The sequence below is a fragment of the Balaenoptera acutorostrata genome, chromosome 3 (genome assembly GCF_949987535.1).
Source record: "Balaenoptera acutorostrata chromosome 3, mBalAcu1.1, whole genome shotgun sequence".
NCBI classification, from domain to species: Eukaryota; Metazoa; Chordata; class Mammalia; order Artiodactyla; family Balaenopteridae; genus Balaenoptera; species Balaenoptera acutorostrata.
In genome coordinates this window covers 171,878,357-171,905,410 of record NC_080066.1, presented here as the reverse complement: position 1 = coordinate 171,905,410, position 27,054 = coordinate 171,878,357, and the positions used below count along the sequence as shown (strand labels likewise).

Here is a 27,054-nt window from a genome sequence, read left to right as displayed (position 1 = left end):
CTTAACAACTGGTAGAATCTTAGATTGGAGGAAAAACAGTATTCAGTGTCGGTGGTGTTTTACAGGTTTCCTCTGAGGAATGTTTACATTAAGACCGAGTTTAATTTTTTTTTAATCATACTTTTTCTACATCGACCTATCATGCTGTCAAATAAGTTGCAATTTAAATTGATAATACAAAAATGATGGGTCTTAAAATACAGTTTTAATCATAACCCCTAATCATGAGCTCAAGAATAGTTCTCCTGGGTAAAACATTCTTAGAGGTTTCTAAAGAAATAACTTTCGGAAGAATCCATGTAATTTCCTGAATGCACAGTAATTTCCTGAAGTCTCTAAATTACTGTGTGTGCATGTGGTGGGGAGAGGGATGAGAGGGATGGTGGGTGGTAAAGCTTTGCTTAATAGTTGGCAGTCTTACCTTTGTGATAGTGAAGAGTGTGGTAGGTTTTATCATAGTCTCCTTAGGCTCTTGGGAAGATAGTTAATGGGAAGTGCAGAAATATTGTGTGTATGTATGAGTTTACTGTCTAATGGCTCACATGTCCATTCTATAAAATAGTGACGTGGTATTTTTCATTAGCAAAAAGTGCAAGTTATATCGAAAATTGTTAGTTATATAGGCTATAAACAAAAGATTAATATTTTCTGAAAACCTCATGCAAACTGACAGCAGTAGGGCCCTGGTGTTTACAGTACATTGAAATGATAGGCCAACTCACCAAAGTGGAAATAACACTGATAACTGTGGGAAAATGGTCAAACTGTGTAATCAAAAGAAATACAAATTAGATCTACAGTGAGGTTCCTCATTCATATCAGTAGGAATTTTTTTTTTTTTTTCAAGTATCCAAAGCAAGGGTAGGAACTCAAAATGTCATGATTGGTAGCATTATACCCTAATGTGCCCCCCACCTTCTTTAGGAAGCAATTTAGCATTGTACATGGAGCCGTGAAAGTGATCTAACCTTTTGGCTTAGTCATTCCACTTCCGAAGATCTTTGCTAAGGAGATAAAACCATTATTTTAAAAAACTATGTACATGAAGATTTTCCTCATAATATTTTAAGAATAGAACTTTGTAAGCACCAATCCCCAGCAATAGGGGATTGGCTAAGTCCAGTATAGGAATAACACTTGATGGGCCAGTGTGTATTCATTAAACAATAAATATGCAACAGTGGGGTGGAGAGCGCTTGTTAGTAACAAGAAGACATAGATTGTACACTAATTAGAGCTTTTTTTAACGTATAAGAAAAGCAACTAAAAGTAACGGTTGTGAATCATTGTGTGTTAATGATTGTGAATGGTTGTGTTTAATTTTTAAACAGAGCATCGTTTTGTCTCATGCAGATTTTTGTTCATGATATTTGTTAAAGGAATGAGCAAGTGACTTTTACCTTTCCCCACCTTTAGTGTGATCATCAGTACTGCTGATTAACCAGGTCTCCTTCAGTTGCAAGTTAAAAGAAAATCACAGAGTTAAGCACTACTTGACCCAGGAGTTAAATGATCTCCTCAGTTCTGCTCTCCTCTGTTGATGTCTCCTGAAAAGCCTTTCCCCTCATGATAGCAAGGGGAGTGTCCAGCAGCTCAAGACTAGCTAAGGATCCTAGAGTACAGTTCTGCCTTTCTCTTTTCTTGGGAAGTCCCAGGACAGCTGTGATTGATTGGCCGGTCCTGGGTCCTGTGCCTACCTTTGAACCCCCTAGGATAGAGTAGGGAGAGTGCCAGCTTTTTTCTGGTCACTTGGGCTAAGTGTACTTTTTTTTTTTTTGCATGTTGTCATTTCTTTTATCCCAGCCTTCTTGATTTTTGTATTTAGATCTGTAGTAGCACATCTTGGTTTGGCGGGTGTGTGTGTGTGTGTGTGTGTGTGTTAAAGCTTGCTTCTCTTTGATTCTGGCACTTAATTTTCCTGGACTTCCATTGAAAATTGTTAAGTTTTACCATGCCATAGACACTGATAAATAATACAGCTCCTTTGCAAACATTTCTGCTTATTTTTTAGATTCAAATGTAGTCTATTTACTTTCTTTTTGGTATAGGTAAGTAGTCATGAATTCTTTCGGAAGCTATAGGTTAGAGGCAGCTGTGAAAGTCTCTGCCTGCCATTTTGTGTACAGCTGAAATAATTTATTTTCCGATTGTCTTAATTTTTCAAATATGTAGGAGAAAAAAACTTTAAAATAATTATATGGGTCTTTTACATAAAAATGTTGAATAGAATATTTTCTCCAAAAGCAGCTTGATAAACTTCAAATTCAGTGAAGGAATTTTCATGAAGAACAAAGCAGTTGGTTTAGCTATGTGAATTACTAGTGCTGGCAATGACATTAAAATGGATGGCTCAGATTCCTGTTAAAACGGGAAGTCCAAAATTACTGTTCGTGCAAAATTCTTTCTGGGTGGGAAAAGGGGATTCTAGGTAGATACATTTGTGAAATGCTGGGTTAGACAGAATTCACTGCTAGACTAATTAGTTTTTAATATATCAATGTGTGTATTCTTTGGATTCTCTAAGAGGCAGGACTATATTTGTATTTCACTTTGACCATCAAACCCATCTTTCAAAAACAGATCAGTTATTATGTGGTTTGGGAAATAATTGCCTTAACCATTACTCTTTATCTGAATCTTGGTCCAGTTTCTTAAACGCTTGGTTAAATGGTTTGAGATGGACTTTGCTGAGGAAGTGTCATAGGGCTTTTATGTTTGGTTGTTTGTTTTAAACAACAACTTTACTATCCTGTGTGGTAGCTTGTGCTTGTTTTGTATTTCTGCCTAAACAGAAGACGCTATCCCACCTTGGTGCAAGGTGGGCTACAGGCAGACCCACCTTTTCGTGTAGGTATGGCCAAAATTTTTTTCTAGTAGCCCTATGATCTGCTCCAGAAAGTACTCTTATTGAAGCCCCAAATTAATCATGCAGCGTGGAATGAAGAAGTGAGTTTAGCTTTGGGAATAGAAGGCAAAGTTAAAAATCACTATCGTGGAAGTGTTCCTATAGATTAGAACATTGAACTTTTATGTAGTCCTCTTAAATCTGCCATGATGAATAGCCCCCAGATAAACCACAGCCAGTTAAATGAGTTCATTTGTTGAATGGAGTTAGAATTAGCCATTTGATTGTCTGAAGAACATTTGCCAAAAGCAACTCACTTCGTTTTGGCATATTTGATATATTGAGCTGGTATCTGACAGTAGTTGGCCACAGCATAACTTGCTTCTTGAGACTGTTCCTGGAATGTGCTAGTAATATCAGCTTTAAAAGAGGGTGACTGAATTTTTAATTGATCAATAGGAGGGGAGTCATATATGATTCATCTAAAAATGGCATAGATTATTTAGGTGCAAGTTAAAGAAGTCTAAGACATAGCCATGGTTTTATTCCACATGTATGGAGAGTTTCTACAATTTTGCTGTTTCCCAATAGAATTTTTATATTGTGCCTTTACTAAAATTGCCTTTTTGTCATTACTAAAAGCTCTTCTCAAGACTATTAAAAGTGGTTTCAATCGATGTGTAGCTGTCTTTAAAATCATGTATTTTTCTACTCAACTAAATCACCACACCTTTTTCTCTTCTTCCTCTACAGACTTAGCTTTGGAACCAAACCCTTCTGACCACCCAAGAGCCAGCACAATCTTTCTGAGCAAATCTCAAACAGCTGGTAAGACAATGCTTTTTTTTCCCTGAGAAAAAGAGTGAAAACTGTTTTTGTTTTGTGTATTATAGGAGGTATTTAGAAAAACTCTTACAGTGGTTTAAATGTTTCACTTTTTTATGTATTCACTTGTCTTATTTTAATATGTTGATGATACAGTTTCCTTTAGTTGTCAGTGTTTTAGGGAGGAGAACACTTAGCCTATCTGTTTATACACTTTGCCACCTCTTTATCAACATAGTCAACTGGCCACATGATTTAGATGTGGTCTATTTCTCCATGCTAGTTTGTCCTTTTCCCCTTGCTCCGAAGAGCACATATGTTAAAGACAAATGATAGGGTTTAGGTCACAGTTAGGTTTTCATTTGATCAAATCAGAAACATCAGTTGTTATATATGGGAATTGAGCCTTGTGATTTTGGCCCTGTTTTACACAGTGTTCAACCAGACGAGCCTATGTCACATCCAGATTTATGCTACTCAGAACTTTTAAGCTATTCAAAACTTTCTCATCCTAATGTAGTGCTGTGCCAGGGTAATAAGAGCAACATGCCATATGGGGTTTTCCAGAAGATTATCCTCAGCATGTGAAACTCATATAAATTTCCTGTGTCCTCCTTGTTTTAAGATGAGAATCAGAACCGTAGAATTTTTTGCACTCCTGCTTGCCTGCCTGTCTTCCTTAATGTTATGTTAAATCCTAGTTTATTTGCTAAAAAGCCATACGTGACCAAGTTTTTGAGTTGATTACGAGAGCAGGAATACAAGAAGTGAACATTCCATAATATTTAAAGTGATGCAGCACAATAAAAAACGGAGGTTTGGTTTTTTGTTGTTGTTGTTTTGCTTTTTGTTTTTTTCCGTTAGATCACTGGTTTTTATAAAAGGATATAACTCAGGAACAGCCAGATGGAAGAGATGCATAGGGCCAGGCATGGGGACAGGGCACAGAGCTTTGATGCCCTCTGCAAGGGTACTACATGTTCACCAACCTGGAAGCTCCTGGGGTTTCTAACTTGCATTTTTCTCGTGTGTGTACTTGAGCCACTCATTTCTGGTTAGGATTGCTCTATTTCTCAGTTTCTTCCAGAGCCATGAGCTGCTCACATGTAGAGGGGCGCTGGAGACAGTAAAAGAAAAGCTGTCCCATGCCTGTCTCTCTCTTCAGCCTTAAGGAATCCGTGCCTGTGATGCCTGTCTGGAGTTAAAGGAGGCAATGTGAGCAAGAGTGTGGCCTAAGACCCTCTTCGGGCTTTTATTCTTCTGGCCTTTGTTGGAGCAAAACAGTTTTGTGTGCTGTAGATATGTTCATTTAGGTCAGCACACTCATTTTAAAATTTACGTTTAACATAGGTTACTTTCCAGTTGTGTATTTTTTCAGTAAGGTATTTGAGTAGGTTACCATTAAGTGGTTCAGGATGCTTCCAGAGATACTGGTGCGTTCGGAGATGAGTGCCTGGCCAGAAACTGGTTCTTAGAGTTGTCATCTGTAGGTTGTGGTAATGAAAGTAAGCTGTGTGTAAATGAAGAATTAGAAAATACTCCTGGCTAGTAGTTCAGCTATGCAGCAGGTAAATTTTTTTATTAGCTAAGTTTCTCACCTGGCCTAACTTGCTTTGTCCTTTTCTTTTGTAAATGGGGAGTCTTTCATTTGTACCTAATACAGAATATCTATTAGGTCAAAAAAGTGAAACTAAGTTTTTAGATTTTATTTATAGGACTCATCTTGCTGGGTGATTTAAATTATATATTTTGTTGGAAATTATTTTAAAAAATAGAATGGAATTTTATCTCATTGTGTTATTGGTAATCCATCAAATAATTAGTGACTACTTTTATTTTTCTATGGCATTTGTATCAGAATTCATCAGTTAATTTTTTTTATTCTTAGTGCGGCAAAAGAAGAAGAGCAACCATTTAAACCATGTAAGTAAACAGTTGAAAAGTTAAGAAATTAATAGTTTGAATTAAAAATATGTCTGCCATGATTCCTAAAAATATGATGGATCCAATACTGTTAGCATGGACCTCTTTTTTGTAGATTTTCTAAATCTCTATTTTCCTCATTATCAAATGTATTCAGGAAAGTCTTTGACTTAGTAGTGCCCATTTTTTAAGGGTTCTGACATTTAAGTTAAATTTCACTAATATGGTTGTAGTATAAAGATCTGCCTTAAATTCTTTTGCCTTATTTTTTTGATCTTATTTTGTAACCAAAGTAATAAAAGTATGACAGGTAAGTTAATTTTTAGCACTGTCCATTGACTTCTTGTCATAGCAGGTGAAAGCTTAGCTTCTTCGGTCCACCATGACGTTATTTCCCTCCCTGTGTTCCCTCAACATGTATCAGTTTTTACTAAATCAGAATCAATGTTTACATTACTACGACTCTGCAAATATTGTGCATTGCTGAGCCATATAGTTCTCTGACTGTGCCTCCTCCTTGTACACCCTTCATTCTTTTTCTTCAATATTAATGAAATTGGAGCCCTTCTGCACTTCTCTAGGATAACCCAATCCCCCTTTTCCTAGCCAACGTGATCTCACACAGCCAAATGCAGTAAGTAGCTCCCTGCCCGGTCTCCCTGCTTTCACATTCTTCATTTCTTCTGTGGAATTAATTTCCTGACTATATTCACTTGCCTGTTTTCTAACAGCTATTTTTTTCCCCAAATGTTTTAACATTTGTCACATGCCTATCAAAACTATGTTCCGTCTACTAAGCCACATCTGTTCCATTTTTTTTCTTGGAGACACTTTTCCCCAATCTTTTGTCTTCCTACTCCCATATAGACTAGTGTTCCCCTAGGCCTGCTCTATGCCTCTTTTCCTGGGATATCTGTGTGAAGTCATCTGGGATCTCACATAACTCTGCTCTCTTATGTTGGATCCCCTATGTCCTAGATTCTGTTTCCCTCTTGTTATACTTCCTTGTTTTACTGGAGCACATTTTCCTGGGAAAAGGGCACATGGGCAGAAAGTTTATAGAGATCTAGCCTCTCTGAAACTCCTTCTATTTGATAAAGTATAGAATTCTCAGTTGAAACTAATTTTTGCAGTTCTAAAGACATTTCCCTCTCATCTTCTCATTTACACTGTTGCTCTTAAACCTGTTGACATTGTATGGTACATTGTACATTACCGATTTTAGTCATTTTCCCCCATCCCTTCCTTCTCGGGAACCTTTTATTTAGTACCTTCCCTCTCCCTGGGATTTTGAAATTTCATAATTTGGTTTGGTATAGACCTTTTTTGTGTGTTTCTTTGTTATTCTGTTTTTTTCTTCCAGGTTCCTATTATTCAGATGTTGGAAGTCTTAGACTTACCAGATCACTAACTTTTTTCCCCTCCTGCTTTGCATTTTGTCTTTTTGTCCTGCTTCCTGGAGATTTCCTTGACTGTGCTCTAATCCTTCTATTGAATATATTGTTTTGTCTACCTTATTTTCAATTCATAGAGTTCTCTTATATCCTGTCATTCTTTTTTTCACTGATGCAATTTCAAGTTTTCATTTGCTCCTGAGTTTTTATCACTCCCATCAATTCCTTCTTCCTGTTTTGTTTTGTTTTGTTTTAAAGCATCCTTATATTTTATTTTATTTATTTATTTTTTGGCTGCATTGGGTCTTGGTTTCTGCACGTGGGCTTTCTCTGGTTGCGGTGAGCTGGGCCTACTCTTTGTTGGGTGCGTGGGCTTCTCATTGCAGTGGCTTCTCTTGTTGCGGAGCACAGGCTCTAGGGCGTGTGGGCTTCAGTAGTTGTGGCTCATGGGCTCTAGAGCGCAGGCTCAGTAGTTGTGGCGCATGGGCTCAGTTGCTCTGTGGTATGTGGGATCTTTCTGGGCCAGGGCTCGAACCCGTGTCCCCTGCATTGGCAGGCGGATTCTTAACCACTGCGCCACCAGGGAAGTCCCATTCCTTCTTCCTGTTTTGATCTCTTATGTGTTGGGGGCTTCCCTCAAACGTGTGATGGTCCTTGGCTGTCTGTTAAGATCTAATTGGAAGCATCACTTGGACAACTCGTTAACTGATGGGCCTCACTGCAAGGATTTGGGGACCACGCCTCTGAACTCTGAGCCTGCCTTGGGTTCTGTAAGACAAACTGGTTTTCTTCTTCCTGTCCTAGTCACTCTCTGTAGGTACCAAGGTTGTGCTTCCTCTGTTCTGCCATGTCAGTTACCACTCCTTTATCTAGTCTTTTCACCTTTCAAACATTAAAAATCATCTGCTGTTTATCCTGTCTTATGTATAGCTTTTTTAAAAAATGCCTTTAATTCTAATGAGATGATATCTGAAAGAAGGGGGAGAGGAAATAGATTTGTGGTCAGTCTACTCACACTTAGATTTATTCTTTGAATATAGGTTCTGAGTTTGAAGTTTAATTGAATATAATTAACGATATTAATTCAGACAATATTTTTGATTATACCTATAATTAGAATATTATACTTTTCTACTAAGGCCTTGAGTATGAATTCTATTCAAACCACTCACCCTACCATATTGTCCATTAATGTGCAACATAGATGGAGTATTACAGATTTTTCAGTTAAAGTCATTGATTCTTAATAAACGTATCCAAAACTTGTGAAAAGGGGGAAGAAAAAAGTGAACTTCAGCTTTATTCTTTTTTTTTTTTCTTTTTTTTTCATTTATATACTTTTATTTGGGAATGTTTAAATCAATACAGAGAAAACTAAATTTCAGAGACACTGAATATCATTAGTTTGGATATCATTACTTTATTATAAAAGAAACACGGAAATTATTTACAGGATGAAAGATTTCAGAACTTCAGTGGCAGCTTCACGTGATGCCATTGGGGGAACGGGCAGCTTCACGTGATGCCATTTCAATAGTGACTTATTTTAGTCGACATATTTTCCAAGAACGTCACCATCTCTAAATAAGAAATAATCCTTGTCATCTAGAACTACTTTGGTGCCTCCATATTCTGGGAGAAGAACTTTATCTCCAACTTTCACACTAACTGGTTGAATCTCTCCACCCTTTCCTTTAGAGCCTGATCCAACAGCTACTACCATTGCTTGCAATACTTTTCCTTGCGATTTTTCTGGAAGCATAATGCCTCCTTTGGTTACAACTTCGGGTGCACTTCTTTCAACTAATACTCGGTCAAAGAGGGGAAGAAACTTTCTAAATGCCTGTCCTGCCATGACTCGGGTTGCCGCACTTCGTACTCTCGCTCTCTCCGGCTTTATTCTTTTAATGGGTTAAAATCAGAGGCAGTAGGCACAGTGGGAAGAGTCATTGGGTGGGGGCGGGATTTCAACAGGTACTTGACCTTTAATGATAAGCTTTGAGGGTTGTTACTTACTAGCCTCCTAGGTATGATTATTTTCTAGTCTTCACCATTAAACCTGAAGTCTACTAAGCAACCTTTCCCCTTATAAAGATTGTAAAAGTCCATGTATTTTGTCCTTAGTGCTGAATGAAGATAAATACTCTTCTTCAGTGACCAATTGAAATAATACCTATGAACATTAAACTGTCAGTAGTGTTTTTTGCTACTTGTTTTTTTTTTTTTGTATTTGCATTTTATACCCTTATGTGTGTCAGTGCAGTTTATTGAGGTTGTGAGCCAGCAATGGTAAGGCTTTAATCATAAAGGACAGTTATCTTAAATTTTCAAGCAAGATGAGAGGAAAGTAATCTGCTGGCAGCTAACATATCTAGGCTTTGCTCAGAGGCTTCAATTCTGCCATCCTTTAGTGAACACTAGATGCTGGAAAGTTTGAATAGTTTCAGGAGTAGGCCTGTGGAAGTGTTTCTTTTGTAGGATCGAGCCAGTAGACTGTAAGTTGCTGATACGTTAAATGAGCCCCCATAGGACTATAGACCACATCTAATTAAAAATTTTAAATGTTTTAGCAGTAATATTTCCAAAGACAAATCAATATACATTCATAATAGAAAAAAAAGTTTTTAATAGAGGAAAACAGGATAAATAGCACCCAAAGCTCTACCAACTAGTCTATATTTTGGTACATTTCCTTACTATTTTTATTCCCCTCATATATAGAGAGTTTTGGTCAGAATTGACTTTTATTACGTGTAGTGTATGTCATATTATACCCTAATAGTAGTGACCTTAAAAGATAACCTGCTTCGTTTAGAATCAAAGTATTTGAATGAGTGAATTTTCATTTTTCATGCTGTATCTGTTTTTTGAGATTCTAAAATTACACATTAACCAAATAGCTTAAGGACCATATCCGAGTTTTAGTTTAAAACATTTCTAGCTTGAAGGAGAAATTAGTCTTCCAAATGGTGATACTTTTCAAATATGTTACATCTAGAACTTTTTGTTAATAAGGAATAAGTGGCTTTGCATAAAGCATCTGAAACAAGCAAAATGGTGTTTTATATATGCCATTTGGATATTTCTGATGATTGGATACTGGCAATTTTTATTTAAATGCTCTGTATTTTCAAAAGCATCAACTAGATTTTCTCCCTGCCTCACCTTTCATGTATTTGTGGCGGACATTGATGGGAGAGTGTGACAGCATGGTGAAAACTGTTTTATATTAATAGGAGGAAGGAAGGCTCATCTGAATTAGTAAACAAACAAAAACCAAAAACAAAACCCAGCTTTAAAATTGTTTGTATTCTGTGGTATTAAAGAATGCTACTCTTCCTTCCAGTGGCTTTCAGTGATTGGGATTTGGTTATTGGCCTTACTTTAAGGAAGAGAGTTGTCCTAACATAGTTTAGGCCATTTTAGTATTTGACTATTGCCGTGTTCATGGGCTCTTCACAAATAAATGGATACTTCTAAAGTGTTTTAAAGATAGTTCATTCTCTAGAGGGTCTCAAAAAGTTCTTTGTCACCTATCCAACACCACTGTAGATAAGTTCTCACGAATTTGTATCTTTAGTAAGATTTACCTCCAGTTGTAACTGATCTTAAATAATTTCTCAAACACTTGTTGAATCCTAATTTGTCCCAGATTCTGTGCTCAGTAGCTGGAGGTAGGAGAAGAATCTTCCTAACCTGGAGAAGCTTGTTTACTAAAGAGGGTGGTACTATGCAAGCAGCTGAGACCATGGAACAGTTGGTAAATTAGACGTGTGAGTGTGCAGAAAGTGAGAAGTGTTGTGGTGTGCCTGCTGGCAAAGGGATCCTAGAGGAAGATGGGGTCAAGCTTGCTGGGACAGGAGGAAGAAAAAGGCACTGCAGGCAGAGAGCAGCATGGGTGAGGCAGGAGTGTCAAATAACACGTAGAACCGAATTAGTACAATTTTGAAATGAATGGCAAGTATTCTCTGAGGTTCTCACTTGAGTAATGTCATGGCAGTCTTACTTAAACATGAAGTGAGAAGTTAAATTCTCAGAGTTGTTTTATCCGTTTTTTTTGGATGCGAGAGAATCTTTAAGCAGTACCTTTTTGTCCTCCAGATAAGGAAGTTGAGGCCCAGAGAGACTTATGGCCCCCAGCTTTTTAGTGATAGAGCAGCCCTGGCATGCCCAGCCTCTGATTCGAAAACGTTTGTTTCGTCACACTGTCTCCTGAACTAATACATTTATTATTGGTGTTCATCTACTGCAGTGAAATGCTCCTACATCGGTATTATAGAAAGCATTACGTTTTATTGTAGTAAATGAATAGAAATAGGAAATCTCAGCTGCATTTCATTGCTTAAGGAAAAAACCCTGAAATCTTATTCTAAACTTTTTACATTATTATACAGGTAATTTATAATAGGTGCTTGCCAGGTTTGATTATAGGTACTATATCAAGGCAGCATTTTATAACCCATTTCTCAAAGCTCGTCTGTGGAAGTCAAGAGTATAGAGGTTTCCCATAGAGCTGCACATGACATCACACTCAGGCAGTTGATGGAGTGTAAGAAAAATCTTAATGCTTTATCGTTTGACATTTTAACCAAGGAAAAAAACACACTTTATAGGTTTAACTTACTGTGACATTTTCTTCTATTTCCCTTCCCCTTCAGGTATCTCCAGGGCAGCTTACTAAAAAGTATAACTCATGCTCAACAATATTTCTAGATGACAGCATAGTCAGACAGCCTAATCTTAGAACCACACTAAAACGGTGAGTACAACTAGGTTGCCAAGGGCTGAGTGACAGACCCCCTTATCGCTAAAAGCATCCTAGCCATACATAATTTCATTCATTTGAATTGTCCTTTTCAGTGATCAGGTTAAAAAACTGGTGTCAACTATAGATTGATTTCAAGGACCTAAATATGAATTTTCAGTTTCCATTTTAATCTTAGAGCGCATGATAGAAGGGAAAGCCAGTTAGCAAATAAGAAATCCCAGAAAAAGTATAAATCTTTATTTGACGCATTTCTGTTGTTAAGCCATTGTTGAACATAATGAGAAAGAGAGGTACTTTTTATTGGCTATTTCTAGAAAAAATTATTTCTTTATGAGTTGTAGTCCTCAAACAATGTATACTACTTTGGAAGCTACTCTTAGAAGAAGGAACAGCTTGTCCCCTACTGGCACCAAAGCGAATCTGCATTTAAATTTAATTGGATTTTGTCAGATTTATCCCACTGTGCATTTTTTTTTTTCCTGCACTATTTCTGTATGAAATTTTACTTCTCCTTCCTGTCCCCCAGAGAGGGGGAGAATATATCAAACCAGTCTTAAGAAATACACACTCAAGCTTAATTTCTTTGTAGATGAAATTTGTTCAACTGAGGTTTTAACTTAATAGACACATTTAATTTTTGTTTATATATATAAATATATCTCCAACACACTGTATCAATCACAGCAGAGAACAATAAAAGAGGTGAGGTTTCGGAAACATGGCTGTGGTCAGGCTTATACTTAAGGAGACACGAACAGTGTCATGATGATGGAAACTGTTCTTTAATTTCTGGGAGCACCTCATAGTCCACAATTGGAGATGCACTTTCAAAACACCCTAATGAGGAACCTTTCAAGCTTATTTAAGAGAAAGAAACCAAACGGGATGCAGAGCTTCTTGCCTCCTCCCTCGCGGTTGTCCACGAAACATTAACATCTCCTTAGGATATGAATGTTGATTTTCCAGAACACAGTTTGGGAAATGCTATTTGAAAATATGAATGTCCTTATCCTTAATTTTATTTGTTGTCTTAATTTTATAAGCTAATTATATTTTTAATTGGTTTTTAATGTGCCAGCTTTTTTTTTAGCTATTTAAATGATCAGTAACTTCTACTTTAATTAAAGACAGCAAGTTCACAGTCATAATAAGGTAACTTTCCTCTCTTGCTTACAATAATAGTTGCAGTCAAATCATGTTTCAGCAAAAACTGAGCCCCATCTCTAAAGTCCTGAGTTTGGGCACTTATCACAGAATCACTGAATGTTTTTATTCAGCCAAGACACTGAATCTGTGGGTACCAAAACCACTCTTACTTTGGCTAGAGTCGCAGCTTCTTTTGAATTCAAAAGAGTCTGATGTCCAGTATATAATTCAAAAGTACTTTGAAGGTTAACCTTGCTCAGGGACTTCCCTGGTGGTGTAGTGGTTAAGAATCTGCCTGCCAACGCAGGGGACACAGGTTCGAGCCCTGGTCTGGGAAGATCCCACATGCCGCAGAGCAATTAAACCCGTGCGCCACAACTACTGAGCCTGTGCCGTAGAGCCCGCGAGCCACAGCTGCTGAGCCCGTGTGCCACAACTACTGAAGCCCACGCACCTAGAGCCCGTGCTGTGCAACAAGAGAAGCCACCACAGTGAGAAGGCCGCGCACCACGACAAAGAGCAGCCCCCGCTCTTGGCAACTAGAGAAAGCCCGCGCGCAGTAACAAAGACCCCATGCAGCCAAAAATAAGTAAAATTAAATAAAATTAAAAAAAAAAAAAAGATTCACCTTGCTCAGACAAGTAGGTTTCATCCTTTTTTTTCCCGACCTAGTCTAATTTTTGGAAGTACAGTCAATTTTAATTTGCTCTCATGAAGTTTTAAAAATGATCATTCATCACATTCATTATTGGTGAAATAAAGGTTTACTGAGAAAATTAATAGGGCCAATTGGCTTTTAGGAATGATTTTGAAAATGTTTATCATGGGCTTAGTTTTCAGTGGGGTAGTTGTTCTCAGTGGGGTAGGTGAGCCTTATTAGAATCACTTATGCAACTTTTCAAGATATATGTTTCTGGATGCACAAAGTCCACCCGCCTGCCCCCGCCTCCAAGACACAGTGTCTGTGTGTCTGTCTGTCTGTCTGTCTCTCTCTCACCCACGCACACACACCTTTTGACAAGATGGGGAATGATGTGAAGCATGATTATATGGACAAAAGCATCCCGAGTGATTCTCCGATCTTAACCCTAACTCATTCATCCCTAAACTTTGCTGCACGCTGCAGTCATCTGGGGATCTTTAAAAACAGTCCTGATGCCCAAGTCATACCCAGTGCCGGTTAAATCAGAACATCTTGAAGCAGAAGCCAGGCAGTTTTTAAAGCTTCTCAGATGATCCCAGTGTGCAACTGAGCTTGGGAGCCACTATTTGGTTAGAGGGCAGGAGAAAGAGAACTGCTTCTGATAATTAGTGGGACCTTAGGTAAGTCAGTTTTAAGCCTTGGTTCCCTTATCTGTAAAATGGGTTGTTTAATTAAATGTCATCTACGGTTCAGTGGTCCTAACTTGTAATGCTGTGATTTTAAAATCCATTTGAAGATGAAACTTTGAAGCGCTATAGAAGTATCCATCTTTGATGCTAACGGTGTTACAGGCCTTTATACAAGTGCTAAGATTCTATAGACCTATTATAAAATTCAGATTTGCCTTCCCTCAATTATTTTGAGTTTCATTTTAGACACTGAGAACAAAGGGGAGCATATAACTTAACCAGAGAACCCCTTTGTTGCCTAATATACAACATCTGTGAATAACTTAGGAATATAGTAACTTAAAAAGGACTACCGGGCTTCCCTGGTGGCGCAGTGGTTGAGAGTCTGCCTGCTGATGCAGGGGACACGGGTTCCAGCCCTGGTCTGGGAAGATCCCACATGCCGCGGAGCAACTGGGCCCGTGAGCCACAACTACTGAGCCTGCGCGTCTGGAGCCTGTGCTCCGCAACAAGAGAGGCCGCGATAGTGAGAGGCCCGCGCACCGCGATGAAGAGTGGCCCCCGCTCGCCGCAACTGGAGAAAGCCCTCGCACAGAAACGAAGACCCAACACAGCCAAAAAATAAATAAATAAATAAATAATTAATTAATTAAAAATGAATATCTGCTTTAAAAAAAATTGTCTTTAAAAAAAAAAAAAGACTACCTAAGGACTTGTATCTATCTGTTCATTAATACTTTATTTAAAATAATTTGGAAATACCTGTCATTAATAGTATACTGTGTAGTATTATGCTGTATTATTAGCACTGCTTATTTCAGGATAGCTAGACCTATCATCAGTTTTGTGGCTATAAAATTTTGCTATTAAATTTTCTAATTATGTAAAAGTGATTTTAAATCATTTTGGTATAGAGCACTTTTATTATTTACTTTTAGGGAAATAATGGAAAACGGATGGGTAGGTGGATAGCGAACTAAATCAACTGAAATGCAGGGGCTAACAAAAAAACCACACACACACACACCCCCCCACACACAAACAACTACTATATGGCTTAAATTGAAGCATGTGTATAGATAGATATAACTTGTACAGGACAGGAGGTTTTGTGGGTAGAAGGACAAATGACAGGGGAAATATGTAATAATTTATATATTATAATAATCAACCAAAACATGCCTTCAGCATATCTAGCATTTTGGGTCTCCTAATTTTGCTAAAAGCTGAAGAACCTAAAACAAGGGGGAAAGCACCCATGTGGTACTGTTCTGAATTCGAGGATTTCGGGGCCACTGGGCCTCTGGAAGGTCTTCCCTCCTTGCTAACCCCTTTTTAAAAATGTCTTCAGGCCTGATATGATAAAAATCAGTTATTACAATGTATTTTTTTCCTCCACAGTATGACCTTAGCAATATATTACCACATAAAGAACAGGTGAGCTCTTTTAAAACCTATCTTGTTATTCCAGCTAATTAATTTACAAGGTATCAAGTTTAGTGTTAGGTAATAACTATAGATGTTACTGGCATAAGCTTTTATTATTCGAGTGCTTTTATTACAGTATAGAAGTGAATCATTTATTTTTATCTTAGGACCCTTAATTCTTAGGTTACTGAGCATCCCAAAGAGTATTTGTTTATATGGGTTATATTGATAATTTACTGTATTAGAAATTGAAATTGAGAATTTAAAAACTTAAATCCATTGTATGTTAAAACAGGGTTTGCCTTAGCACTATTGAAATTTTGAGCTAGATAATGCTTTGTTGTGGGGTGTCGTCCTGTGTGTTATAGGATATATAGCAGCACCCTTGGCCTCTACTCACTAGATGCCAGTAGCACCTTCTTCCCTCCACATTACGACAACCAAAACTGTCTCCAGCCATGGCCAGAAGTCCCCTGGGGGACGAAATCACCCCTGATTGGGAACCCCAGTGTTTAACATAAGTCATTTTTTTTTAATGAATAATAACTATTTTCCACAACAAAAAATATTGAGAGAAAAGTATCTCCTTAATAGAAGGCAGCTGATTCTCATATCTATTCTGTCTTCAGTCATTTGTTTTGAAGAAACAATATGAAGAAGATCCAGCTGCTTGCAGATATATAGTTGGAAAAAGATGTATTTTTAAAGCCTTCAGATAATTTGGTATATTCTTTGATACTGTACCAAAAGTCTGCATGTGCTAGTTTCTTAAATTAGTTAAAATGGAATTCTAAATCATATCAATGAACTTGTAATAAATACTATGTTAAATTAATACCCATTGATCTGTCATGCATACTGAGTAGATCTTTTTACCTGTACCTGACTTTATAATATTATACGTTGGTCATTTGGAAAGTATTGGTTCACATTTCTTTAGACAGTGTCAAAAACTCACTTTTGTTATTAGTATCACCCCCAGTCTTACCAGAAAAGTCTTTTAAGTGTTGAGAAGTTGTCAAGTTCACAATAGAAGGTAGAAGTTTTCCAAAAATCCTGATATTTTTAGCTTGATGGCTTGAATTTTATCATTGGCAACAAATAACTTTAGAGTTATTTTCCTTAAGTGACAGGCTCACTTTGTTCATTTTTGAAAGAATGACTGTGTCAGTTGTACATTCAGATAACGATGGTGTTCGATGAAAAAAGTGTTTCAAATAAAGATGGTGTTCTATGAAAAAAAATGACTTACCGCCAAGTCACAAGTGCTTTTCCTTAACACAGCCATATTTCAGTATGTAAAAGTGCTTAATGCATACTTTCCACTTATTCAGAATATTAAAAAGAAGGACCAAGGTTTAAGAACACTATTAATTTTTACTCTTTTATCAAGGATGTTCTTAACGCAGATTTTTAACTGCAAGTGGCAGTGAATAATTGAATGACTTCTAATTCAGTTTGGTACCACTGCCTTGATTCATGCTCAGAAACCAGCAGTTTTACCCACTTTTGCTTTTATACATCCATAGCAAATGTCACACAATGTGAAGGGCAGGTAGTGTCTTAGTATTCTTATAAAAGCAGTTTTGACCTCTTGGGCCTCCTGAAGGAGGGGATAGGGGAGAATCCCAGAGGCCTGCAGACCACATTTAGAGAACCACTGTTCAAATGAGCGCAGTGTATTAGTGTGGTGAAATTTTAAATTAAAAAGCCTGGTTTCTTTTAAAATAAAAAGACAATTACATTTTTAACTCAAACTATTTAAAAGAGACAAGAAGAAATGCACAATAAGAATATACAGAACTAAAGAGAAAAAAACGGGAAAAAACCATGAATCTCATATTCACATTCATTGAAGTTAGAAGAATTTATTGCCCACCACCACTGCTTTATAAAATGTTCTTGCATATTCCAGTGTGAGGTTAGAGGAGTGAAAATATATTGGTTTACTAGCATTGCCTGTTAGGGAGGGTCAGTGCTTATAGAGGCAACTCTGGCTGGTTGTTGTAGAAAAGATTTCACAGAACTTGATGTGCTGAGTAAAAATAGGTCAGGAAACCTTTCTAAGGGTGGAATCCAGGAGAAGAATTGATAAAACTGTTTGCTTTGTTGAAGGTTAAGCTTCCTCTACCCCTCTCTCTACTCCTAGCAGATATTTTACTAAGATAGTAACTCCTGAATTAATTTTTTAAATACACATTCTTATTTTATAGAGATGCAGATAGATCCTTGGATATTTTTGATGAGAGATTACATCCACTCACAGTAAGTGTCAGTTTTATTGAAGTTGTATTTTTCTCTTATACAGTTGTGTTTATTTCACGCTGATTTGCTTTGAAATTAATTACTAGAAGAAAATTACTTCCTCCAGCTCGAAGTCAAATTCATCTTCCTTTAAGTCTTCTTCCCCACGCCATGTTGTGTCTAGTCATTTTACCGTAGGCGTGTTGTCTAAGGGGTTGATGGATATGAACCGAGTTGCACTTTGTATGAATAGTGAGCAGGTAAGTAAACATACCCAAGTAACAGAAAATGTATCTTTTTAAAGGATGATTTTCCATAGCATCAAACAATATAAATATTTGTAAATAAACCTAATATGATAAGGCCTGTAAGAAGAAAATTAGAAAACTGTTTAAATTTTAAACGAATTAAAATGACAAAGTTTTAAAATTCACTTCTTCGGGTGCTCTGTAGCCACACGTGGCTGGCGACTGCTGTACAGGACAGCACATTCTTAGAGCCTTATGGTTACAGGACACTGGAAATGTGTTTTCAAAGTTGATTACAGAAAAGTATGACATATGGTGATCAGCAAGACTTTTGAGCCTAAAAATATTGGGTTGGCCAAAAAGTTTGTTTGGTTAGTGAATATATTGTTCAATAAAATGCTTGGTGAAAATGAAAACTGTGTCTTTTATTTTTCCTTAAAACCAAGTAAACTTTTTGGCCAACCCAATAGTTTACATTTGGTTAGAATTCTGTGGGGAGGAACGTGGAAATACATAAATTTTCTGCGGTTGTGCCTGTATTTTTCTTTAATGAATGGTGGTGAGTACTGGATCACTGTGGTATTTTAGGATCCCATTGTTTATATTTAAAAGACTACAAGACATGTCACCCAATCAAAATTATTTTAAGGGGCACGTGGGCCCAAGTGTGAAGACTGCTATCTTAAGGGTACTTTTAAGTATTTTTCTTCCATGGATACTTAAATTGCATTTTTTCTCCTTTCAGCGAGAAAAGATTCCAGAGGAATACTTCGAGCATGATCCTGAACACGAATTCATTTACAGATTTGTTCATACTCTTTTTAGTGCCGCACTGCTAACTGCTGACTGTGCAGTAGTAACTTTGGTAAGATATTTTTTCTTTCATAAAGCATCTGTAGAAATTTCTGTCTTGTACACATGGTATGGTCCTGTTTTTCCCAAATGAAAGTAGGTTCCTGAAATGATCATTAGAACTTTATTAAGAGAAAGCTATCAAAAGAAAGTAAAGTATACACATTTGAGCTTTAATAATCATTATGATTTAAAATGTTGCCATTGCTTTTCTCATCACAAAACAATTGCTATTAAAGGCAGCAGGAGAGATTTCTGGTTTCTCCTTCCACACCTGAGGGGACACATGCACGCACAGTGCACACACGCACACACAGACGACGCATGTTGTGGTGGTAGGGCGGGGCAATAACTGAACGCTCTGGTCCACAGGCAGAAACAGGTTCCGGGTAGTTTGAAGCTGAGTCCCAGACTGTACTGCCTAGGCAGTTCTGATGTGTGTCCTGATTGAGAACTACTGCCCTCAGTTCTCTGTTCCTTGGGTAATGGATAATGGTGTTAACCATCCCTGCTGTCCTCTTATTGCCTGCATGTGAAGTTGCCCAGGACTAGGGTGCCAGTAGGACTTCAGAAGGCTTTACTCTAGTTAGCCTGCTAAGCTACAGCTGTGTAAGGACCTTTTTGTCATCCATTCCTAATTCCTATGGTAAGATTTTATCATTTGAATAATAAATCATATTCAAGTGAGAGGTAGTTGGGATTGTTTTACTCCTCCCTATAGCAAACCTGTAGGGGGGAAAGTCAGCTGCGTGGTCTGCAGGGAAGGAATACTTAGGCCACTCACTGCCTGCTCCTATCAAGGCAGAATTTAGGACAGGAGGCTTGTCCTTTTGAAAAGAGACCCCTCAGTGGGTACTGGATCAGACACAGGCCTTTTCTTGGAGCTACAGGCCACTTGGAGTGCTTAGCACATGCTTGAGAGAGGCAGGAATGGTGCTTGCATATGGAGAGCTAGGAAATGCAGGAAGGAGAGTATTTGGGTTGGAAGAGGGGCATTTCTTTGTAGACAAGTTAAGCTTGATGTACCTGCGAGACAGCAGAATGGCAGTGTCTAGTAATCATTTGAATATATGGGATTGGAGCATGAATCTGAGCTAGAGGGAGGGAATTAAGTGTAGCTGTTCAAATGCAGAGAAAGTATGTAAAATAAAAAGTGGGTAGAAGATAGATCTGTAGGGACTGTCAGCACTTAAGGGACAGATCCCCAGAGGAGTGGCTACAGTGGTAGGAAACCCAGCAGAGAACCCTAAGAGACACCAGGAGAGGTTCAAGAAGGAGAGTATGGTCCAAACGCTAAATGCTACCAAGAAGTTGCTCATGTCATAAATACCATGTCACTGAATACCTACTCTGTGTCACTTTTCTACATGTGGGGGGTGGAGGAGAGAACAAGTTGGATAAATAAAGTTCTTGCCTTTATGGAGCAAGTGTGGAAGACGTAAAATTTTTTTTTTTTTTTTTTAATCGGAGTACAGTTGATTTACAGTGTTGTGTTAGTTTCAGGTGTATAGCAAAGTATAAGTGTTTTTTTTAATGAGTGTGTTTTAAAAGATGACTATTTCAAGTAGTGGTAAAAACCATGAAGAGAAAGCAAGGTAAAGGGATAAAGTGATTAGAGGGGCTTACTAGAAAGCTCAGGAAGAGCCTCTTTAAAGAGGTAATGTTTGAACCCAGGACCTGGCTGAACTGAGGAAGATCAGGTACGCTGGCATTACGGGCAGAGGGGACACGTGCAAGGCTCTGAGACAGGAACTTGTTCTGTGTGTTCAAGGAAAAGCAAGGTGGCCATTGTGATCCGAGCGGGGAATGAGGGAAAGAGCATAGGTGATGAGGTCACGGAAGGACAAGGCCGTACCGCACAGGGCCTCGTAACTTGCAGGCCACGGGAAGAAGGTATTTGTTTGATGGGAAACCTCTGGCAGATCTGGAGCAGGCGCATAAAGTACTCTTAATTTAAGAGGCTCTCCTGGCTGCTTTGGGGAGAACAGACTGTAGTCTGTTGGGAGGCAGAGAAGTTAGGCAGTGGCAGCGATACAAGTCAGAAGTGACAGACAGAAAAGCGGTCAGGGTACCAGTGAAGGTAGAGATAACAAGAAGTTCTAACAGATTGGAGCAGGATACACTCAAGTGCAGGTTTTTGGTCTCAGCGACTGGGCGTGTGGCAGTGCTCTTTCATTTATGAGGGAAGGCCTGGGGAGTGGAGCTCTGGGACGAAGAGCTCTGGGTTGTTTGTGTGAAGGCACCGGTGACCACGGCAAGAGTAGTCTCTGTAGAGTGGTAGCAGCAGGAGGCTGACTGAAGTGGGTTAAGGAGAGGATGGGAGATGAGGAGCTGGCCTCAGCCCTGAGGACGCCGTCTAGGGGCAGTGGGGGACAGGCTGGGGACATGGAAGCATTCCCACTGGAGGAAGCCTCTGACAGAGAGGGAGAAGTTGTTCAAAAAGAGACTAACTGTGGGCACAGTGCTCTGCAGAAGTGAGGTGGGATCAACTTCATTCATAGGAGGGTTAGCTTCAGTGAAAAGAAAGAAATCTCGCTTCCTCCGAGACAGGAGGGCAAGTGGGATAAATGAATATCGGCACGTGTACCAAGTTTGCCAGTACAAAGGTGAGAGGAAGTTGAGAGATTGCCAGTGTCGTTTCAGTGCCTCTGATTAGTCCCATAAAGTAGAGAGTTGAACCTTGCGGGGAGAGTCGTTCTTAGGGTACTAGAGAGTGCTGAGTTCTTTGGGGAATGGGAGCCGAATTTCACTAAGAACATATAATCTCAATACCCGTGTTTGAAAACACAGTAGAGTTTGGAGGGCATGGGCGAATCTGAGCTGTCAATCTGATAACCCTTCAGAGAGTAAACAGACTCTTTAAAACTGGACATTTTTCTTTTTGTCAAATGGCATATACACTCTTCTACAGAGGTAACAACAAATCACAGCTTACCTCTCTAATCTTTGCTCAGCTGTTAACTCCATCCAGTTCTTTGTAGGGTAGACATTTGATACATGTAAAAGAAACCATGAAATCATCTCGCAAACCGGCAGGTTTAGAGGAGCCCCAGGGATACAGACACAGGCAGGTCTTCCCACCTTAAAACCAAAAGAATTGACTAAGCTGCAGATTATGTAAGACAGAAATGAATAATGAAATGATAATGGAGATGTGAAAAATGGGGGATATGAAAAGGACTACCCTTTGTATGCATGTGTGTTCCTTAAAAAGGCACTAAAATATGGGAATACTTGCCAGCTAGCTGTAAAGCCCCTTTGGACTGCCTGTCCTGCTGTGCCACGCAGCAGCCACTGGGAGGCTCTCTTGACCACCAGTTTTTATCTTCAAGTTCATGCCACAAAAGGACTGGTGACTCTGAAGAGAAGGTAAAGATGTGCTCAGTCTGACCAGAATTTTACACACTCAAGCGTTATGTAAAATCGCCATGCAACCACCACCAGTCTTGTAGTTAACATTGCACGTGATAGGCACTCAAGCATTTACTGAACAGTTGAAGTCGACACTGGGCTGTATGTGCTGCCCTTGACAAGTGGGAAGGTAATAACACAATGCGTGTCTTTAGAATGCCCTTTGCTGAGATGTCCTTTCATTCCTGTGACCAAAATTGGGTTGGAAATTCACACGGGCAGAGTAGAAATATCAGACTAACAGAAATATCTGACTTACAACTGTGACCTGGCCTCTGGCCTTGGCTTGGCTGAGCAAAGTCTTTGTAGAACCTAGGAATAAAAGGGGTGTCAAAAAGAGATGAAATCTGTCATTCCTAACAATTCTTATCACAGCACTTAAACTGAACTAAAATCAAAGATCAGTGCTCTACTTTTGCAGGTTTACTTAGAAAGGCTTTTAACTTATGCTGAGATCGACATTTGCCCCACTAACTGGAAAAGAATTGTTTTGGGAGCCATTCTTCTTGCCTCCAGGCTTTGGGACGATGATGCTGTACGGGATGTGGAGTACAGCCAGATCCTCAAGGACGTTACAGTTGAGGACATGTGAGTTTGTAAGGTTACCGTGAACTTTCTAACCATTTTCCAATACCTCATTTGCTCTCATAAAGTTTACATTTTTAAGAAATGTTACATTTTAAGAAAGGTTACCTTGTGCAGAGAGCTGAAATAGACATAAAATTACAGACTTCTTTCTATCTAGCTGTAGTATAACAATTTGTATTTCCCCTCATTAATTGGTAGGTCTTGATGTGTTATTGTTGTAATATTCTGCTTGATAAATTGAAATTATTTTTCTGGTGGTTTTTGCCAAACATTTTACAAGCTCACTACCAGAACAACATGGTACAGTAAGTAACTTCACAGCTTTCTTAAAGCTGTCTACCAGGTCCAGTCCATTTTTAAGGGGCACATGCCTGGTCTTTGCAGCAAGTGGCCACTGTTAAGGTCTTAGGGCCTCTAGACTACTGACAGGTTCTAATTTCAACCTGAGTCACACATTGTGTATTTGCTTTTGCTGGTCTTTTTCTCCTTTTGATCTGAGGTTCTGTTGTTACAGAAACTATGATGTACAGGTAGCCACATATAAAGGTTTCAGATCCCTGTGTTCCTGTCTCCTCCCCTAAAGTCTGCTGAGTTAGGAAACACCTACCTCTCAGGTAGTCCGGGAAGCATCCCTGGGGCCTCACCCAGGGCACTCAGCAAACACAGCGGCACTTTGTGGGGCCTTGAGTTAACTAGGCAGGTTCTCCTCACGGATGGCACGCTCACATGGGCATGAAACGCCAGGCTTCCAATCTGGCTCTGGTGAAGGGCCCCAAGGGTGGGAAGCAGGATGAGCCAGAGAGGTAATTCCAGCAGACTCTCGAAGTGCCCGCTTGACAGTGAACCTGTCTTTGTGGGTGGCATTCAGGAAAATGGGAAAGGACACCTCTTGATTATATTGGACAGCAGAGGCCGATCAAGATGGCAGGCAGGGGCAAGAGTTTGTTTTTGTTACCTTTGCCCCTTACTCTGGATAATTCACAATTACCAAAGTGCATATTTACAGCTGAAGCGAGGAAAGTTGTGACTAAGAGAAGGGACCAGTGACTGTCAGTAGCTGTCAAAGTGGCTTTTGGTGAAAATGCCCACTTTGGTGATCATGTAAACCAGGTGGTCATGGTGATATTGCTGGTAGCAATCTTAGCAAACAGTGTAACAGCAGATAATGAATTTGAAATGAAGAGGAGTACTTTTGGAAGTTGCAGAAACTAAAGTGACGTTGACCAACACTATCATCAGTCTTTAAACTGGTCCCTTGAAGGAAGGAAAATTTGTAATCGTGAACACCATCCCTGCCATGATGGCAGCTGAAATTTTCTCAGAATCTGCAACTGAGCTGACTGGGGCTCTGGTTCCAGGTACAACATCCGAGAACATGCAGGGAAACGTGTGGGTGTTCATAGACATTGAGCCCAGGAGCATTGGCGGCACTGGCCAGCTATGAAGAAACTAATTCTAAACAACGCTTTTCTGTGTAGAACGGAGAATCACCAGGAGTTATGTTTATAATAGGCTGCTTTTGTTTATGATCTTTGGGAGTTGGAAAGCATTACAACAAAGTGTCTAATACACATGTGTTTCATCCCTCTGCTGTTGACTACTATTTGTAATGGTCTCATTTTGAGTCTGAATTGAAAAATTGCTGTCTATCAGCTTTTCCTTAAAACTTTCTAACATCTCTGTGTCTTGTTAAATATATATTTCCCTTCAAAAGAGTAAGTTAAACTGAGCAGCTGCTGTTCAGACAGTTTGCTGCGCCTGTAAGTGGTAGGCTCTTCAGCCACCTAGCCATTTAAGAACAGCAAAAAACACAGAAGATGCATATTCTGTAGGCATAATGCTTTTCTTCAGTGATTAAAGCTCTATTAATAGACATGTTAATCCTATGAAGTACTGTATTTCCACACAATTAAAATGTATTAGTGGAGAAAATATAAAAGGGATAGTGAAGTGCATTTATTCCTGTAGTAAATTAAGTCCTGATTAGCTGATTGTCAAAACATTATCTGATTTACATTGCTATCGACTTCTGGCCGTATGAACAGGAAATGAATTTTGGAAGTAGGTTCAGTTAGGTTTAAAGTTCAACAAATGAGAAACCTCATTTCTGCTCATACTCTGCTCTCCATACAGGAGAACATGGAGCATTTGTTGATTTATCCAATGGATAAAATATTAACACTTTAAAACCAAGAAACCAAATGTATTGTAAAATAAGCCACTTGCATGTTTGTTTGGGTATTTATCATTTTTATATAATCAACTCTCTAAAGTGATTGCTGTGAAAAGTGGTAAGATTTACTCTAATTTTATATTTATTTACTTAAACATTTGGCAAGCAAATGGCTGGATATGGTCATATAGCAGAAGCCTGCTCCCAGCACTCTACTTTCCCACTTCATTGAATTCGCCCTCTGTGGGCGTGTGCAGTCTGTCCTGGCAAGGGGCGGTAGGTCTGAACATTCTGGGCTGCTCTCCTAACACCGGGGGAAACAACTGCTCTATCAGAGGTCGTGTCGTAAAGTGGGTTTAGTCTAGCTGAGACATAATCTTACTGCCTTCCTAAGCTTAAAAAGTGCATCCTGTCCTGTCATGGTGACGACAACTCACCCTAGTAAGGTTTTAAGGTGAACAGAAACTTGCATTATGCCCTTTGACACAGCCCCATGCACGGGGTGGGGGTGGGGGGATTCCCTTTCCCATCGAATGTAGCTTATTTATTTATTTACTTGAGATGAATCCTTGTTGCCTCAAGAGTTTTCCCCCCTCAGAGATAACAGCAGTGGCTCTCGATGGACCCATTTGTTGCCGTGGTGATGTGCCCACGCCTTGTGTTGGCTCGTCTCCACCTCAGTGAGCCCCTTCCTGTCCTCAGCCCGGTGCAAGTGTCTGCAAGCTCTTCAGAGCTAATAAACGGCATCCATCATTCCTTTCATCTGATCACTATAGCGGGGCCTTGTGAGTGAGTGTGGAGCATGACTCGTACAGCTGCACTAATGGAACTCTGAAGACTGAGCCCGAGTCAGCAGCATGAGTGCCTAAGAGGGCCATAACCTCTTCCCCCTTGTCCCAGACTCAAAGTGCTGGGACGCAGAAAGGACCACAAATAGCTGTACCTTGTTTGAACATTAGGGTATTAATCCAGCTGGGTAGCCATTATTTGTTTCAAAACAGTATTTAGAGCCATCCTAGTAGCTCAGAATGGTATTTTTGAAGATAGCCCAGTTGACTAAAATTGTCCTGTGTTGGTTTTGTCTTCTCCTCCTCCCCCAGGAATGAGATGGAAAGGCACGTCCTGGAGCTACTTCACTTTAATATTAATGTTCCTTTCAGTGTGTATGCCAAATACTACTTTGACCTTCGCTCCTTAGCACATGACAACAACCTGAATGTTCTATTCACTCCTCTTACCAAACAAAGAGCACGGAACTACGAGGTAAGGCTGTGAAATCACTAACTGGGGTTTTCTGTCAGCCACCGAAGCCACATCTGTAGCTAAATTATATTAAGCAGTGATTAGGAAAATGGAAAGCTGTTAACAGTTTGAAGAGCTTATTGACCCGTTGGCATCATATTTCCTGTGTCTTTTATGGTTTATACAGGGATCCCACATTATAAAAAAAAAAATTGTCTCTTCTGTAACCATAATTCAGAATACTTTAAATCATATTTAATCTGTTCTTAATGGTTTTCCATTTGAACCTCTACACTTACATATAACCATCCATGAATAATTTCTTAAAATTGTATCCCTAATCATATGTACCTACATAATCTACTTACCACTCTTAACTGTCTTTTTTTTTTTTTTTTTATAATTGATGTTTTGGACTATTTCTACTGTCTTGATATTTTGAATAAATAAATAAATGTATTTATTTATTTATGGCTGCATTGGGTCTTCGCTGCTGCACTCGAGCTTTCTCTAGCTGCGGCGGGCGGGGGCTGCTCTTCATTGCGGTGCGCAGGCTTCTCATTGCAGTGGCTGCCCTTGTTGCAGAGCACGGGCTCTAGAGCGCAGGGTCAGTAGTTGTGGCGCACAGGCTTAGT

The 27,054-nt window shown here is 39.1% G+C and overlaps 2 protein-coding genes across 14 annotated transcripts in view; one reads left to right on the top strand and one right to left on the bottom strand.

Annotated features, from left to right (window-relative positions):
• The window catches only part of LOC130707501 (cyclin-Y-like protein 1), a 142,619-nt gene that overhangs the window by 114,109 nt on the left and 1,456 nt on the right, over nucleotides 1-27,054 (top strand). For 7 of the 13 annotated variants that reach the window (XM_057542233.1, XM_057542232.1, XM_057542231.1 and 4 more), the window contains 8 exons: nucleotides 3,599-3,673; nucleotides 5,559-5,593; nucleotides 11,646-11,746; nucleotides 15,635-15,670; nucleotides 17,875-17,926; nucleotides 18,899-19,018; nucleotides 22,838-23,004; nucleotides 26,278-26,440. In XM_057542233.1, the coding sequence (XP_057398216.1) occupies nucleotides 3,599-3,673; nucleotides 5,559-5,593; nucleotides 11,646-11,746; nucleotides 15,635-15,670; nucleotides 17,875-17,926; nucleotides 18,899-19,018; nucleotides 22,838-23,004; nucleotides 26,278-26,440 (749 nt within the window). The remainder of the gene's footprint in view (nucleotides 1-3,598; nucleotides 3,674-5,558; nucleotides 5,594-11,645; nucleotides 11,747-15,634; nucleotides 15,671-17,874; nucleotides 17,927-18,898; nucleotides 19,019-22,837; nucleotides 23,005-26,277; nucleotides 26,441-27,054) is intronic. The other 6 variants (XM_057542238.1, XM_057542239.1, XM_057542234.1 and 3 more) reach the window with 5 other exon arrangements.
• On the bottom strand, nucleotides 8,306-8,895 carry LOC130707505 (10 kDa heat shock protein, mitochondrial-like). Its single transcript, XM_057542290.1, has one exon. It carries the CDS (start codon nucleotides 8,840-8,842, stop codon nucleotides 8,534-8,536), a length of 309 nt encoding a protein of 102 aa, XP_057398273.1. The 5' UTR covers nucleotides 8,843-8,895; the 3' UTR covers nucleotides 8,306-8,533.